Source organism: Sturnira hondurensis, unplaced genomic scaffold (assembly GCF_014824575.4).
Source record: "Sturnira hondurensis isolate 20B ecotype Veracruz unplaced genomic scaffold, ASM1482457v3 Scaffold0014584, whole genome shotgun sequence".
NCBI lineage: Eukaryota > Metazoa > Chordata > Mammalia > Chiroptera > Phyllostomidae > Sturnira > Sturnira hondurensis.
In genome coordinates this window covers 2462075-2479608 of record NW_028087215.1, presented here as the reverse complement: position 1 = coordinate 2479608, position 17534 = coordinate 2462075, and the positions used below count along the sequence as shown (strand labels likewise).

General features: G+C 38.2%; 1 protein-coding gene across 1 annotated transcript in view; it reads left to right on the top strand.

Annotated features, from left to right (window-relative positions):
* AMBN (ameloblastin) overlaps nucleotides 1–17534 on the top strand; it is a 29667-nt gene extending 12133 nt beyond the window's left edge. Inside the window, exons 2-11 of the mRNA XM_037063469.1 lie at nucleotides 6470–6538; nucleotides 9360–9410; nucleotides 10710–10757; nucleotides 11262–11372; nucleotides 12934–13170; nucleotides 14080–14118; nucleotides 14378–14437; nucleotides 14517–14561; nucleotides 14994–15038; nucleotides 16992–17534. Coding sequence (XP_036919364.1) covers nucleotides 6470–6538; nucleotides 9360–9410; nucleotides 10710–10757; nucleotides 11262–11372; nucleotides 12934–13170; nucleotides 14080–14118; nucleotides 14378–14437; nucleotides 14517–14561; nucleotides 14994–15038; nucleotides 16992–17534 — 1248 coding nt within the window. The remainder of the gene's footprint in view (nucleotides 1–6469; nucleotides 6539–9359; nucleotides 9411–10709; nucleotides 10758–11261; nucleotides 11373–12933; nucleotides 13171–14079; nucleotides 14119–14377; nucleotides 14438–14516; nucleotides 14562–14993; nucleotides 15039–16991) is intronic.

The window sequence follows — 17534 nt, the reverse complement described above, 5'->3', positions numbered from 1 at the left end:
CCAACATCAACACTTTTATAATATTCTTGCATAGTGAAGTTTCCCAGCTTCGCCTCTACTGCCGTTTGGGGCTGGATAAAGTTTCTGGTGAGCAGGGGCCTCTTCTGTGCATTTTATGGTATTTAACAGTATCTCTTGCCTCTACTTACTAGATGCCTATAGCAAATTCTTCCTCCCTCTTACCCTCTCACCAGCAAACCTGACAACCAAAATTTTACCATTTCCCATTCTTAAATGTTCCCTGCAAAAATCATCCCTGACTGGTGGGTACTAGGTTTACTACATGAACACTTTGTAAGTTATACAAATGTCTAATCACTATGTTGTACATCTTCAACTAATATAATATTGTATGTCAACTGTAATTAAAAAATTTTTAATGAATCATCCCTGACTGAGAATCACTGTTCTGTAGCATTCTTTTTTTAGTAGGTGATCCATGTGGAATTATGCCCTCTGATATTAATGAGCTTTTTAATTATTGTTGATTTATTGTATGCTTCATTAACTATTTTCTTTATCTTTCTTCTTTGAGTAAATATCTGAAAAATCCCTTACAAACATGTATATTGTGTTATATCCCGTGGTGGTTAACTCTACCTCTTCTGTCATTGAGTGACTGATTCATTTTGGCGCAGTGCATAACAGCAAGGACTCTGGAGCCAGATGTCTGCATCTAAATTCTGGTTCCACTACTTACTGGTACTTTAGGCAATTCACTTCACTTCTCCATAGTTCTGTTTTCTCATGTATCAAAAGGGAAAATATTATTTTCTTCATAAAATATTTGTGAGAATTTTAAAAATGCATGTATGTAAAACACTAAAACACTGCCTTTCCACAATAAAAACTATCCAAATATTACCTATTACATTGAGCATAGAACAGTAAAAGATGCAACTTAGTAAAATGGGTGATTTCCACCCCACAGGAATGTTGTCCATGGTTGAAAGAACATGAAAATCATATCCAAAAAAATGAGAAGGTCACATGCAAAATAAAATGTTAAAGGTATGTAACAAGCTAGTTATCACAATATAAAGCAGGAATGATTTTCAAATGACTGACAAATATTTGAAAATCAGAGGAATGGAATGGTGGAGGAAGAGGTCACAGAGAGATGAAATTTGAGTAGAATATGAAAGGAGGTTGTGAAGAGACGAGAAAAGAGTCTAAGCAGAGAGAAAGTTTCAACCAGAACCCCAAGAAGAGGAAAACCATGACACATCCTGGGGAGCCTCCACCAGTCTGGCTGGAACAGAAGGTTGAAAAGGACATACTGAGCCCTGGCTGGTGTGGCTCAGTGGATTGACTGCAGGCCTGAGAACCAAAGGTTTGCTGGTTCAATTCCCAATCAGAGCATATGATTGGGTTGTCTGCCAGGTTCCCAGTAGGGGGTGCACAAGAGGCCATCACACACTGATGGTTTTCTCCCTCTCTCCCTCCCTTCCCCTCTGTCTAAAAATAAATACATAATTTTTTTAAAAAGGACATATCAAAACAAAACAGAACTCAAAGTCCACGCTTTGTCATGTAGAATTGACATACCCATGAGCAATCAAAATTACTCGTATACATTTTAGTTAGCTGTCATAGTTGCCATTGGTGGCTGGAATAACTATGGTCAAGGCCCACAATCCAATATGAAGCAGGTTTTTAGCAGACATATTTCTTTATTTCAACAAGAATAATAAAAATTAACTCATGATCACTAAACATTGTCTTCTTACCAGATAGTGTACGAAGCACTTTATATTTATTGTATTTAAATTAAATTAATGCTTTCTCGTGGCAGACCACATACCACAGGTGAAAATACTATACATATTGTAGCTGAATAGTTCACCCAATGTCCCATGATCAATGGCACAGAGGGGACTGAAACAGCTGTGCTGTCAGCTACTATATATGTAGGAGACCATTATGCATTACATGGGCCTAGAGGACCCACGCCCACAGATAGGGGAATCAGGCCTGCATTGTACCTAGACTGCTATGAGACTTGCTTTTGCTAAAACTCCCTCACCCTGAACTGAGGCAGAAAACATTTACTGCAGAGTAATGTCCTAAAATCCATGCTAAACCCTCCAAGGATGAATGTAACCAGTTCAACCACTTTTTCCTTTTCATTTGCAAATATCTTTCTTCTATGATGTGATTAGCAGCATTGGCTCCTTTGTTTTTTGTAAAAGGAAACCCCCTAAAGCTATTCCATGCATAGTAAATGAGGATGATCATGCAATGTGCCCAGAAACACAATAAAGGCCTGTCACAGCAAGGGCCACAGTGTTTTCCTTGAGAGGAAACCCATGTCATTCCTTTTCCTCCACAGGACTCAGTAGTATGTGTGAATTTCTGTGTCTCATCCACGATGTGGCAGACCCCATGAGCCAGGGTCTGCATCAATATGAAATCTTCCACAGGATCTTCTTTAAAACTTTTTCTGTGGCATGTGTCCCCTCATGTGTCTTAGATCTTCTGTCAGAGTTTTTTTCTTTTTTGCTGTACTTTGGACACAGCATTTTGTTTTGAATTGATGCTCTGGTTGTTTTTGTCAGTTATAGTAACTTCCTTAACACCTACAATCACTATTAGAAATGTATTCATGCCCTGGCTGGTGTGGCTCAGTGGACTGAGTGCCAATCTGCAAACCAGAAGGTTATGGGTTAGATTCCCAGTCTAGGGCACATGCCTGGGTTGCAGGCCAGGTCCTCCAGTGGGGAGAGCTCAGAAGGCAACCACACATTGATGTTTCTCTCCTTTTCTTTCTCCCTCCCTTCCCCCCTCTCTAAAACTAAATAAATACATTTTTTAAAAAAGAAATGCATTCATATACTCATACTAATTTCCAAATTTTTTGTAATTAAAACATTTTTATAAGGTGTAATAGGATTATATTTACTAACTCTCCTAGTAGCATAAAACCTAACTAAATAAAAAATGTTGTCGACTAGATGCAAAATGAAACCAACTTCAGTTGATTACAACACTCATTAGTACTATATCATCACACCATGTCTCACATTAAATGGGAGACAAGATTGGGAAAGTGAATTAAAATGTTGATTTGATGGTCTAGTTACAAGGGGTGAGTTTTACACGAGAGTCTTAGGGATCCTTAAAAAGTTTTGGAGTAGGGCAGTGAAATGCTGAAACCAATATTTTAAGATGATGAACTTGGCATGGGTATGCAGNCTAACTAAATAAAAAATGTTGTCGACTAGATGCAAAATGAAACCAACTTCAGTTGATTACAACACTCATTAGTACTATATGATCACACCATGTCTCACATTAAATGGGAGACAAGATTGGGAAAGTGAATTAAAATGTTGATTTGATGGTCTAGTTACAAGGGGTGAGTTTTACATGAGAGTCTTAGGGATCCTTAAAAAGTTTTGGAGTAGGGCAGTGAAATGCTGAAACCAATATTTTAAGATGATGAACTTGGCATGGGTATGCAGGAAATTGTAGGAGAAAGAAACTACAGGTAAATATCTGACAGGTGATGCTCCAGGACTGAGTGTAAGAGACATTTAAAAAGGTGAAAGCCACCTTATTTATGGATATGGTATATTTGGCTTAAGAGCAAGAGAGAACATTTGGCTCTACCAAATCATCGCCGTTAGGATGTCATGATCATGCTCATAAGCCAAAAAAGATAGGCACAAACTTTGTTTCCCTCTTCAGCAGTCATTAGGAAGCGTAAACCCATGCTTTTAGCGTCAACTTCCATGCACAGGAAATGTCTTCCAGTGGGTCCCTGCCCTACCCTCCTTGGAACTTTTGACCTAATTGCCAGTACTCCTTTTCCTGCAGCACACAAACACACACAAGTGTATCTTTGTGGCCCCGTGTTTCATGTACTTTCTCCCACAAAAAAGACAATCATCCCACTCATTCAGCACCCACTGTGGGGCAGCTGCTCCATCTCCGTCATCTCACCAAATCCCCCAGACAGTCCTAAATGTGTGCTAAATGACTGTCCTTCGATTACAGAAGAAGAAACTGGGGCTTAGAGAAATTAAGGGACTTGACTGAGCAACAACGATGGAACAAAGATAGAGAGGGAGAGAGAAAGAGAAAGAGAGAAGCCAAAAATTGTATACTTTTCACTTCAACAACATTTTGGTGTTTACAAAGCATTTTTTTGCATCCTAAAAATAATTATTTTATCAATGAGAAATAGAGGTTTTTTTCTTTTTTAAAAATGTATTTAATTATTTTTCAAGTACAGTTTTCTATTTATTACTCCCATCCCATCCCACCTCCCCTTGCTCCCCCCTCTCCCCCCATTTCCACCCTTCTTAGTTGTTGTCCATGTATCCTTTATATTTGTTCCTCTAAGAAATAGAGGTTTTTTTCAGGGACAGCTTCTTGGATAACATTATTTGAAGCTTTTAGGCCAACACCTAGGTATGAAGACATACTTCTTCCATAATACCAGCTTCCTGCAAGCCCCCTGTAATTGGTAAGATCCCTACTTCCCTAAGGAGTGTACTGACTCATCCCTTTTTAGGAAACTACTCTTAAATATTTACCTCTCTCACTTCTAAAATCACACCTTTGGAAAGACAAGGAGGGTCACAGAAATAACAAAAGCAGCTAAAGTTCAATCCACATCCAAGACACTTTTATCTGCTCGTGGAGAAAAACCCCATCCATGTTAAAGTTAGCCTTTTAAGCAACACAAATGCCTGGAAATGGGTCCATCTAAAGAGTGAACTGAGAGTATGCCCACTGACTTGATTGGTTCCTGGAGAATGTCTGACTTACGCCCTTCTTCCCCTGCAAAGAACATGCACCAAAGTGTTTACCTGGAGTGATTCTTTCAGAGGGTCCAACTGAAATTTCTTACTAAAGTTTGGTTGTCTCTAGTGTAATATCCAAGAAATTCTGGGAGGGTGGGAAATCGTAACATGATTCAGCTAATATTTTCATCCTCTTGTTCAAGCCCCAGAAGTTATTTTAGTGTTTTCTTCTAGGCTGTGTGTTTGTTGAGGGAAGAGGGAGTTACTCTCACCACAACAAACGTGAGTGGGGAAACCTTGAGAAGGTTGGCACTAGGTTACTGGCTTTATCTGCAGAATAAAACCTGCACAAAACAGATAATGGTTTATTTTGCACCTATTTCACATGTATTTCCCCCCAGCTCACTGAAATGATTGTCTTCAAAGTTCATGTCCATTATTCCTTCACTGCCTTCCCTGCAATCAAGTTCTCTGAATAAATACAGGGGGTGAGTTGCAATTAAAAATAATGAGACTGCACTGGGTCAATGTCCTTGCATGCAGTAAAAAGGTGTGGGCTAATTGCAGGACCAGGACTTGGGTGTTTTTTTCCCCCATTTTGCTTCACTTTGATTGGTGGGTTGGCACTTTAAATAAAGATTTCAGGTGTACCCTGAATGAGAGATACAGATCGAGCCCCAGGCACACACAATCCAGGAAAAAAAAATTAATCTTCTTTTCTTAGTCCTATCTGGGTTGGCATCACCAGGCCCTGAGAGCACAGTGCAGGCCATCATTGAAGGTAAAACGTGATTTTATGATTTCAATGTGCTTCCTGTAAGTTCTTTCTTCCTATCTCCAGGTAGCTTTTGTACAGAGGCTCTCTCTTAACCAGAAGTTGAATAATATCTTATTGTAAACCATTAGTAAGTTGTAGAGAAGATGTATCTGATACCCTTCCAGTTAAAGGGGGAAAGAAAGTTATCAACTAACTTTTTTTACTATTTGTGTTGATTAGTGACAGTGTTTAATTTATAAAACTATTAGAAGATGATCAAATCTCTTGGCTACACAGATGTTTGTTCATGTAAGGGTAAAGAGCCTTTTGAACTTGTAAAATAATTTTTAAAGAAACAACATTTTAGAACAAGAAAAACTCAATTTTGAGAAATATTTTCCACTAACATTATAGGAAACTAAAGTATTAATTCTTAGTTTGAAAACATAAGTTTGGATTATGGAGGTAACCTAAACACAGAATGTGCTTAGGTTTACTCAATCTGCAAATAAAGGTTTGTTATGAAATTATTGTTGTCTGTATTACATTTCCAGTGCATTTCAAAACTTACTCTGGAAGGAAACAAAATATAACCTCCTGTGAATGATACTAATAGACCAAACTTTCCCATAGTAAAGGGATTCTTCAATTCCTGTTTTATTTTATGGAATGAAGCAGAGCAGTTAAAGAATATGCATAAAGGTTGTTCCTACATATCTATTTACATTGTAGCTTTGCAAAAATGTACTTGCCAATTTTTTATTGCTTGTCAATTCTTTCCAAAAACTAGTAAATACAAGTCAGTTGTTCAGCAGTGGTTAGTTTTTTGTTTTCGCTTCTGTTTTTGTTTTGAACCTGGTGGTTTTGGAAGATCAGAGACTCAACTCACTTGAAGTGTTGTCTTTTAACCCTTCTGAAATAAAAATTTATCTGATTTAGTTCTCCAAACTAACTGTTTCAGATCCCACTGTTCAAGATGAAGAACCTGATACTGATCTTGTACCTCCTGGAAATGAGTTCTGCAGTGCCGGTAAGTCAGAGTCTTCTCTAGTGTGTCCTAAAGAGGCGTTGTTGGACACCAAACAGTGCTGATGGATATGGGCTGAGAGTCCACGTAGGACACTTTGGAATTAATCCAGTGCCATAATTCCTACTGAGCCAAAAGTCAGAGCTGCCCAGACATCAGCTTTACCCTCCAAAAGCAATGTCACATATAATTTTTTCTATTCAGACAGAGATTTAAAATATTCCAAAGACAATTTCTAAGTCTTCTTCCATTCACCAAAGGTGTTGAAGGAATTTTAAAAAGGGAGGGGGAGAGATTTATGGGCACAGACAGCATTATGGTGATTGCCACCGGGAAGGGGGATGGGGGTAGTAGGAGAGGGTATGGGGGAATAAATGGTGAAGAAGACATGACTTTGAGTGGTAAATACATGATAAAAGATGCAGATGATGTATTATAGAATTGTATACTTGGAACCTATGTAACTTCATTAACTAGTGTCATCCCAATAAATTCAATAAAAATCAATTTTGAAAAAGAGAGAGAATTATGCACAATGCTATGGCAGAATTTTCTTATCAACTACTTGCTACTATTATGAAATTAAACTGGAGAGAGAAAATGTCTACAAGAAAGTGAAGTACATTTTCTTCATTTTTAAAAAAGCAATATTAGCCAAATTCCATTTGAAGCTAGTAATTAACCAACAAATTTGTTTTATAAGAAAGATATTGTGTGGTAGAAAGCTGAAGTTTCTTACGTCAAAATTTGCCATGGCAATGGGGCTAATTACATGTTACAGTCACGTACCTGGCCCACTCTATCAAATATTGAGGTAATATAAGAATACAATTCTTCTGGGCACTGAACTACTGCAACAGGCATGTGATTCTGTTTTCATGAGGACTTTATTCAACTGCTATCTGCTTTTGGCAAATGTTGACCAAGCACCTGCCACGTATCCAGCGATGTGCTGGACATTGAGGCCACGAAGGCAAATGTGGCCTGGTGTCTTGTCTGGGGAGCTCAAAATCCGCCTCAAATGCACTTCAAAATATTTCAGTGCCTTGAGAAAGAAGGTTAGTTATTTGGGTTTCTTAAAGTCAACCATTTTGGGGAAAAAAAGGATGAAAATTGATTACAAGGATGAATACCCCAATTCAACAAATAAATCATTTCCCTTCTATTGCTCAACATGTACTTTAAATGAAAGAAAAATTGAAGCTGCCGTTCTAGCTTACCTTCCGCTGAAACCAACAGTGAGGTCAGCCTCCATCATCATAACACCTTGACACTATTGGGGCCTATGCTACTCCACACCGATAACAGATCCACTCTGGGGAACGAGGCGATTGCTTAGGGTTGCCAGCTGACTGCCTGCTGAATCAGATGTTCTTCTCCTTCAATTACCACATGGGAAGTGTATCCCCTGTCTATTTACATTAACGTAAATACAGTTCTTTAACCTGTGACGTGGAGCAGTTGGAAAGCAAAGCACACTTTGTACTGACTATAGTTGAATATGCTGTCCAAGATACTTTATTTATGTCCTGGCCAACACGAGGAAAGAGGCTCTGCTCCCACAGTCCCCGCAAGTTCTGAACAATCTGCACTCTGCTCAACACACACCCACATCACTCTTCCTGTCTACACAGCTAACCTTTTCCTCTACTTGGAATATTAACTCATGTGTGTAACTCTTTTCCCTCTACTTATTTCCAAAACTAAATGATTGGGAGAAATTTGCACAAAGACTCGGAGGGTGGGATTTTACCTATATAAAAAAAAAGTAGGAGATGAAGGATAAATAACATATGTTCAAGAAAATATTCCTGATCTTCTTACTCATCAAGAAAAAATAATTTAAGTGCATTTAGGGAAGATTACATAACTATTTGTGGTGTGATGATGAAGGAAGGAAAGCATTAAAACTCCTGGACTCTAAAATAAGAATATCCAAATAACTAGAGACCCTCAAAATTTAATTTGCTCTATTTCTTACTCTTCCATTCTTCATTTTTCCACTGGCATCTGTGCGAATTAACAAGGATTAATTTAAAATGAAAAATATTTGACATTTAAAAAATCTAGTTCAAATATAGCTACATTTTTAACAGCTTAAAAGAACACATTAGAAGAACTTAGAGCTACAATGATTTTTATTTAAGAAAAATACCTGTGATATGATCCCCAAAATATAAGCCCAGATCAACTGGTTATACATAAAGTACTTTTTCACTAAAGATGATGGAGGATTTGTGGGAGCCCTTTGAATAGGAGGCAAGTTAGGTTTTGCACTGAGTTTTGCTGAACACCATGATCACATGCCCACTTCCGTAAACCAGCAGCATGTAGGTTTGTCAAACACACAAGAAAATTGACCTCAAGTTGGTCCCTTTGCTTTTCTATATGAAGACATTTAAGAATATAAAGTACTCTTACTTTCTATTGTGTGGTTTTATTTTACTTCTTATGTAACTTTCTAAACTAAAACAAAATTTTGCTTTTAGAGCAACATAGCATTAAAATGCAAGCAAATGGTAGATGATTTCTATAAGAGCAAAATTGTTCAATAGTATGGTAATTCCCCCAAATAATTTAAATTATTCTCTCTGCCAAAAATTTCAAGTTCTTTGGGTAAAAAACCAAATGATGTTCTCTCAGCTGTACTTTCTATTTGTTTTTTAAACTGTTGTTCAAGTACAGTTTCCTGCCTTTTACCCCATCCCAGCCCACCTCCCCGCCCACCTCCCTCCCATTTCCACCCCCTCAGCTGTACTGTCTACCAGTGGGTGAGGAAGTTTCTCATCAAAGAAAACACAAAATTATTCTTATTTCTACTTAGGTGTTTCCTCAGCAACCTGGGACACCAGGGGTGGCTAGCTTGAGCCTGGAGGTATGTATTATCAGAGCATTTCCATTTAATTTTTTCCATTTGTGTGTTCCTGATAGGGGAGAAACTCAGTGGGCTTTCTTCATTTTCCTCATCGGAAATCAGTGGCTGTTCTCCTGTGTAGTTCTAGAGAAGCTCATGATGTTCATGAGAGCCTTGTTTTATCATTTTTCTTTAATTTTAAATTCTCAAATGTTTTAGTCCTTAGAACACCATCTGTGTGTGAACCAAAGCAATACTAGTACTATTATTTAATACCTGATATAAATACATTAATGTAATTACTACATTAATATAATTACTCTATTAATGCAAACACATTGTTCTGGAGTCATGAATGGTTTATATTCAATTCCTTCTCTTTATACTGTATTATATTATAAAGTCCCCATGAAGAATATTCACCTTACAAAATTTAGTTATCTGTAAGAACTCCTGTAATAACACTAAATTGTACCTGCTGCATAACCTGTTGTCGTCTCCTTACATGTCTCATATCTAGGATGTACTCTGTTTAGAAAATCCCAGCAAAATGGAACTGTTGGACCATATGAATAGGATATATTGGCAGTCACAATTAGAAAAATATTTATGAAAGTATACATTTTTCACAAGACTTTATAAAGTTTATTCAGATTATAACAATCTGAGGGCAATCAGTACCTGTATTGGCTAGAAGCTTATTTCACCTGCAAGCTAATTTCACTGAGTTTACAGCTTAAACTCAATTCAAAACACCCTTAACCTATTCCCCTCGCATTAAAATTAACTTTCTGTTGAATTGCTGGTATTCTTGACAATCTATCCACATACCATTTTCCCCAATGTCTTTTAGATTGTTTATTTTGAGGACTTTTTTTGTCTGGGGAGGAGACAGAGAGTGTCTCATTTTGTTTTGTTTGTCTCTTTGTTTTTCAAACTCCTCTTTAGGTTGAATTTTAAAAGGCAAAGTAAAGTAAAGTGGGAGTAAGAGTCAGTGAAGCGACGTTCTCATGATCGCATTTATATTTCAGTTAAATGAACTATTTTTCCCATGTTTCAGTGTGATCTCAGTTAAATAATGCTTTGTCTCTTACTGAATAATGGAAAGCAACCCACTGCTTTAATGGCAATAATAGCGACAGTGGCAGAACCACGTTCAACAGTTCCACTTTTTAGGCATGATTAATGTCTACTTCGGTTGTGTTCAGTTGACCCACTCCAAACTTCGTGCTAATGATATATATTGAGAAATGAGTTGTGTCATACAGAAAAAGAGCATCTATGGTAAACGTTAAGCCACTCTTTTTTTTTTCTTTATAGACAATGAGACAATTGAGTACCTTGCAGGGATTAAACATGCTTTCTCAGGTAACCTTGTCTTCAGATATTTCTCATTGCAAGTAGGAATGGTGGTGATGGGAGTAACATTCGCAGCAGTATTGGAATTTATAAAATAAGTTTGTGAACAGGTGATATCCTAAGCAATGGATGAAAAAATGAATAGCTGAGATAACCTGAAACAGAAGAAGATTCTAGGTTGGGCTGGCAAGGGAAAATAAAAACAGTATTGAATTTTCTTTAGTAAAAAAAAATTTCTTTGAATTATCAATTTTATTATACAGCCCAAAATGTGAGTGCTTAAAAAGCTAAATCTCAAACAAATTTATGAAGGTATCACAGTGTGGCTCAGAATGGAGTGTAAGTCTGTTCGAACACAGTGTTTACTTACCCATATTAAATTAATCAGGAACACTCTTATTTTTTTTCTCTACAATTTCTCCGGATCTTCTAGAAAATAAAAACCAAATGTAAGCTGATACTGAAATTGAAGTCTATTTCTCTCTCCTTCTCTCCCCCCTGCCATGTCTTTAGTATTCAAAGTTTGGCCTTGGGAAATCACTCAATTCTTTGTGGATGCATGGTCTCCTCCCACCACACGCCTCCTTCCCATGGATAAGACCAAGGGAACATGAAACACAACAGGTAAGTTATTTGCATCAAGATGTTTAAAACATCAAGCTGTAGAATCTTCCCCTACTTAATTCTCTAAGTTGTCATATATTATCCACAGACAGGTAAAAGTAATGAGTAAAAAAATCATCCAGGTACCAAGTACATCAAAACTTGTGCTGGGTGAGAAGGGTGAAGGGATGAAGCAAAGAGAAAAAGAAAGAAAGAAAGACTCATGGGCATGGACAACACTGTGGTGATGGCCAGAGGAAAAGGGAGGGGAGGTGGTAGGCAAAGGCGTCGGGGGGATAAATGGAGACTTCACTTGGGGTGGTCAACACGCAATATGATATACAGATGATGTATTGTAGAATTATATACATGAAACCTGTATAATTTTACTACCCAATGTCACCCTAGTAAATTTAATTTTGAAAACCTTTAATTGTTTTCAGTACTTCAGAATATTTTTAATAAAATGGTCCAAATTTTCAATCCATTTGAACAGTTATTTCAAACAGGAAGATATAGACTCCAAAATATGAGACCTATGTTAAAGATATCAGCAATAACTAGATAAACTATCCTCAAAACAGAAGCAAGCTAAATTCTGGTCAATTCCCATTTTAATAAAGATTCCCCAAATAATTATTAAAAGGCACATTTAAAATGATGCCAAAGTTGGGGTGAAAACATCACAACTCTACAGTAGTCAATAAATACATTAGTTAACTTTAACCATTATTTATTAGGTTCCTAATACACCAACCAAATTGCAGGTTGGGATCCAGAGTGAAAATATTTAAGAATGGCTCCAGGGCACATGGAATATCCGATCTGACTGAGAAGTAAGAGAAACAATATATTGCAAAGTGCTAAGTTGTGAGGTATAAGTAATGAATGAGGACTAAGGAATGAGAGGCATGGGGGTTTAGAGATGGCCAATGCTTGTTGTGAGATCTATGTCCCTTTGAGGAGTTGGCGATCTCTTCAAATTAAAAATGACGGAGCCATTTACCAAAACTAATTTTAAAGACTATCAACAATGTACAGTTGTTTTACTAGAAACTGTTAAACCCAGGTGGCCCCCCCAACAGGCAGCACTGCCCACCCAACCACACTTAGTGGGGTAGTGAATTGTGTAATGTCAACTGTTTCTCCCCTTGACTGTCTCCCAAATGGGCTCTGCAGTGCAGAAATTCAGTCGGTATTTTATGTAAGTATTCTCTCTTCTTTCATTAACTCAAAAAGTATACTAAGTATCTCTCATGTGTCAGGCACTTGTTAGGAACTATGTTAAGTCCTGGGGCTATAAAGATAAATAAGACAAATCTCTCCCGGTTGACTAGGGACAAAGATTGATAACAAATCATTGTAATCCAGTGAGAAAATGGTCCAATAGGGATGCGCAGGGACAACTGTGAGAACCCAGAGGACGAATGACCCGTTCTACAAAGCAGTTCACAAAGCTTCCTATCTTCATGAGCAGACTCTTGAAATACAAAGTTCCCCAAGCTCTTTTGTTTCAGAAACTCTAGACACCCCAGTTCAGTGAGCCATCACTTCCTGACACTCCTTTCAAATTTCTCTGCAGTATGAATATTCTTTGCCTGTGCATCCCCCACCTCTCCCATCGCAGCCATCCCTACATCCTCAACTGCCAGGACAAAAGCCTTTCCTCCAGCCCACTGTTGTAACGGCCATCCAGAACACAGCCCAGAAGGGAGTACCTCAGCCTCCAGTTTACCAGGGACAGCCACCCTTGAATCAAGAAGAGGAGGCAATGATTCAACAACAGGTGGCGCCATCAGATAAGCCACCAAAGGCTGAGGTAAGTCCTTCCTCTGAGGTCTGATCAGGTCTACCCACTAACATAAAGAAAACAAATTTGCAGAGCACATTTAAATACTCAGAGCTTTAAGGTATAATGCATGAAAATGCAAATATGTTTTCAATCCGTTGACTTATCTGGGAGTAGAACATAAATATCCATCCCTGTACTTCGCCATCAGGAATAGGGAATGAATTCTGAAAGATCCAGTGTCTAAAATTTGGTTTCTTAAGTACAAAACAAGGAAAGTTTTCAGAGAAAATAGGGAAGCCCAGAGAAGTCCAGGCTTCCTATCACCTGGGTCTTTTTCACTATTGGGCGGACAGAGAAAAGTGATTGATCCCTCAACATTGCAAGGAATATTTTGCACTATTATTTCTCTACCTGCTAGTAGAGAAGGCAACCATGAAAAAATATCTTGCAATAATGTAGAGAAAAGAACCACGGACAGAAAAGGAAGGTACCATACATCTAGTATGCTATAGACATTGACATTGCCTTTATCCTTCTGACTATAGTCCTGTATAAACAGATTTCCTTATCCTTTTTAAAAAGGAGAAGACAGACTTTGAGAGGTTATAAAATTTTCCCAGTATCACACAAAAATTAAGTGGCAGCGTCAGGATTCAAACCAACTCGGTATGATCTGATTCCAAAACTCATTCTTTCTACTGTACAAGACAAAGGAAACCCAACACAGGGATGCGGCACCTCCCTGCCCATGCACTTGCGTCATGTCAGAAACAGGCCATGGTAATTTCTTCGTTTGTAGCCCCCAAGACAAGTTAAAGGAAAAATCAGGAAACTTATTTGAGATTGCTTCATCGTATTTGTAAATAAGAGTATGTTTGATTTACTTTTTCTATTTTGGTAGTTTAGTAATTTTTAAAATATTTATCTGTGATGCAGCTACCAGGAATGGATTTTGCTGGCCCACAAGACCCATCAGTAAGTACAGATCTCAATGAAACTTTCTTGGGAAAAACATCTCATTCTTCAAGAAAAGAGTAAAAAATTTAAATTCCCTGACATATTATGAGTAAGAAGTATAGTGAGTTCCTTGGTTTTCTTAAATATTAAATACTTCTTTGTCTTATGAATACTTCTGAAAATGTGTTTCATGCAACTCTTAGAAATGGCAGTAATGGAAGGTTTGCCTGTGTTGTAGCAAATATGAATTATTTATTCTGTTTTCTACCCCTTAAAGATTTTCACAATAGCCCGTCTGATATCTCAGGGACCAATTCCACAAGATAAACCATCCCCAGTAAGTGTTTTTTATAATTCGCTTAAAAGTTTTTCCCTTGGAAAATGCACTTTGTGTTGATTATTGTATTTATATTTAGCTTTTTCCAGGAATGTTTTACATGTCCTATGGTGCAAATCAATTGGTAAGTCTGTATTCTTTGAAAAGTGTCATTTTTTAATTAAATGTTATCTTAAGAGCTAAAGTTACAAAATCCAATCCTCACACAATATATTCCAAATTCTCTGAATGCCTAAGTTAGCAACTGAAATGGCAAGGAGACCCTTTTTATTTGGATAATTCTGGCCAGACACACACACACACACACACACACACACACACACTCTCACACACACGCAAGGCGTTAAAGAAAAGGTAAATTTGCTGTTTGGATTATTCAAACTGGCTACATTTATTAAATAATACCCATCTCACCCCTATACTCTGCCTCCGGACACAGCCGCAATGCTAAGATTTAAGTTTTAAGGAGAAACTACATGATCTTTAACTTTGTCTTGAGTAGCTGCAGTAGGAGTCAGCTGGTTCCTAACACAATGCAGTGTTTATTTTTGAACAGAATGCTCCTACCAGACTTGGTATCATGAGCTCAGAAGAAATGATGGTGAGTGATATCTTCAACCTTTTCTTAAAATAGCGTCCAGGGGGAACAGTCAAAGATGACTAGCTGCAAAAGGCACTGGCTATGAATGTAGCCAAATACACAGCGTGGGACTCAGATTGTTCCGCTCCAAGACCAGAACTTGATCCCGAAGCGGCACGCAAAGATTTCATCAGGTTTCGCACATACACGTTTCTGAGTGATGACCTTCCTTGAGCATAGGGTTTTGCTCTACTTCCTAACTATGAGGAGAGAAGAAATCTCTCTTGAAAAGTCATCATTGAACAGCAAATGCTTCAGACCAAGAGAGACACTCTCGGCTCATACAAAGCTCCTGGTCCTTCTCAGACCATTTAACCCCTCGAAACAAATCCAGCAGCATCACAAATCATTTGGACTCAAAACTGAGAGATCAAAAAAGAAAAAGAAAATTAACTAAGTTTAAATTTTCATTATTATGTAATTGAAAGTGCATTAAAAATACATTTAAACTACAATTATATAGTTGAAAGTACCATAAAAACTACATTAACATTGAAAGTTAATTGAAGTATATTTCTATTCTGCTATTATTATCTCTGTATTTTACAAATTTAAAATGCAAAGTCCATAGACACACAATTTGACTTTTTCTCTCAGAAAGTTCATGTTACATCTGTTAGAGCACAAAGCAAAACAAAACCATACTGAATTAACAAATTGTTAGCAACTGCAGATCTTAGCAAATTAATAATGACAGCCACATGCTATCACTGAAAGAAAATTTGCATCTCAACATTGAGTGCTTCCTGTGAGCTAAATAAGTAAGTATCCAGTTCTCAACCAGTTTACAGTCTAATCGATGGAAGAGATCAGTACTAGGGCAAGCTAGTGCCGAAATCTCGTGATAAGTCTATCAGAGCTGTAAGAGAGGGAAAGAAGAGGGCCATTCAGCCCAGCCTCGGGCTTTAAAATGTCACCTTCTGTAGAAGGTGATGCCAAAGGTAAGAGTAGAGAGACAGGAGGTGAGAGAAAACAGTATGGTATCTATACAACACCAGCACAACTGGTTTGAAATTTCAAGTAAGTGTTAATTATCATCTTATAATTTTAACTAATTTATTTATATTCTGCCTCATATTTGAAAGCCTTTGCTATAACTTACAAGAAACACACAATAAGTAAATAAGTGTAACCAAAAAACCGAAGATGTAAGTTTAAATGAATCAAGGTTGTGAGAAAATGAAAGATATGAGATATGCAAGTTAGAGATATGAGATATGAGATAATCAAGGTTGTGAGGTATGCAAGTTACAAAGCCTGGAGCAATTCCTGTGAAGCGCCCAAGATTTTGGTGTCAAAATGTGGGGCAGCAGAGAGGAGAAAAAAGAAATATGTTCAGTTCTAGAATTCAAACTGCCCAAAGGAAGAAAGTATTGCAGTTCCTCCAGAGAAATCAAGCTTTTTTTTTCAATACATATTTTTTGTAGAAGGAAAAGAAACAGTCTTACATGGGGTTTCATTCCTTTACAGGACACTAAGAAATGATATTGACACAATCCTCCAAAACGTCCCACAATAAACTCAGCAATGTATATGTTTTTGTTTTGTTTTTTTATGATGTCGTATTGCCCACTTTAGCTGCTTATTGTTTTCTTAAAATGGAATTCAAGTTACTTTTTGCCTATGGCCTTGGTTCTGCCCCACTTGTTTCTTTCCCATCCTTTCAGCCAGGGATGGCAAGAGACCTCCGTCTCCCTTTCAGAGAAGTGGGCTCCCCCACCAGGAAAGTGCAGAATTCTCTCCCTTGTATTTCAGAGCCAGCTTAGGAAGAAATGTGCTCACACAAAGCTGTCTGTCAGCCAGCTCCCTGTTCCTTGTCAGTTTTGTATGGTTTCTCTGTGAATCTGACCAGGTATGATTGAATGGTATGGAATTGTGTCATAACGGTGTCTTTGGTAAATGTTTTTTTTCCAGGGAGGCAGAGGAGGTCCCATGGCCTATGGAGCCATGTTCCCAGGATTTGGAGGCTTGAGGACCAGCCTTGGAGGGATGCCTCCACACCCAGGCATGGGCGGGGACTTTACCCTGGAATTTGACACCCCAGTGGCTGCAACCAGAGGCCCAGAGAAGGGAGAAGGAGTTGTGCAAGGCTCGCCCATGCCTCCGGAGGCCAATCCAGTCAATCCAGAAAACCCAACTCTGCTTCCAGAAGAAGCAACTCCTGGTGCCCTTGGAGGGCTTCTCGCTCTCCCGAAGGACTATGTTCCCGGCCTGACTGGAGACCCTGCAGAGCATAACAAGGGATCCCCAAGGGTTACCCCAGCAGCTGCTGACCCACTGATGACCCCTGGATTAGCTGATGTTTATGAGCCCTACAGTGTTGATATGACTACACCCTTGGGCGAAACGACCGTGGATACCACAGTGACCCCAGACACAGAGCAAACATCGATGCCAGGAAACAAGGCCCAGCAGCCCGATATGATGCAAAATGTGTGGCATTTCCAAGAGCCCTAA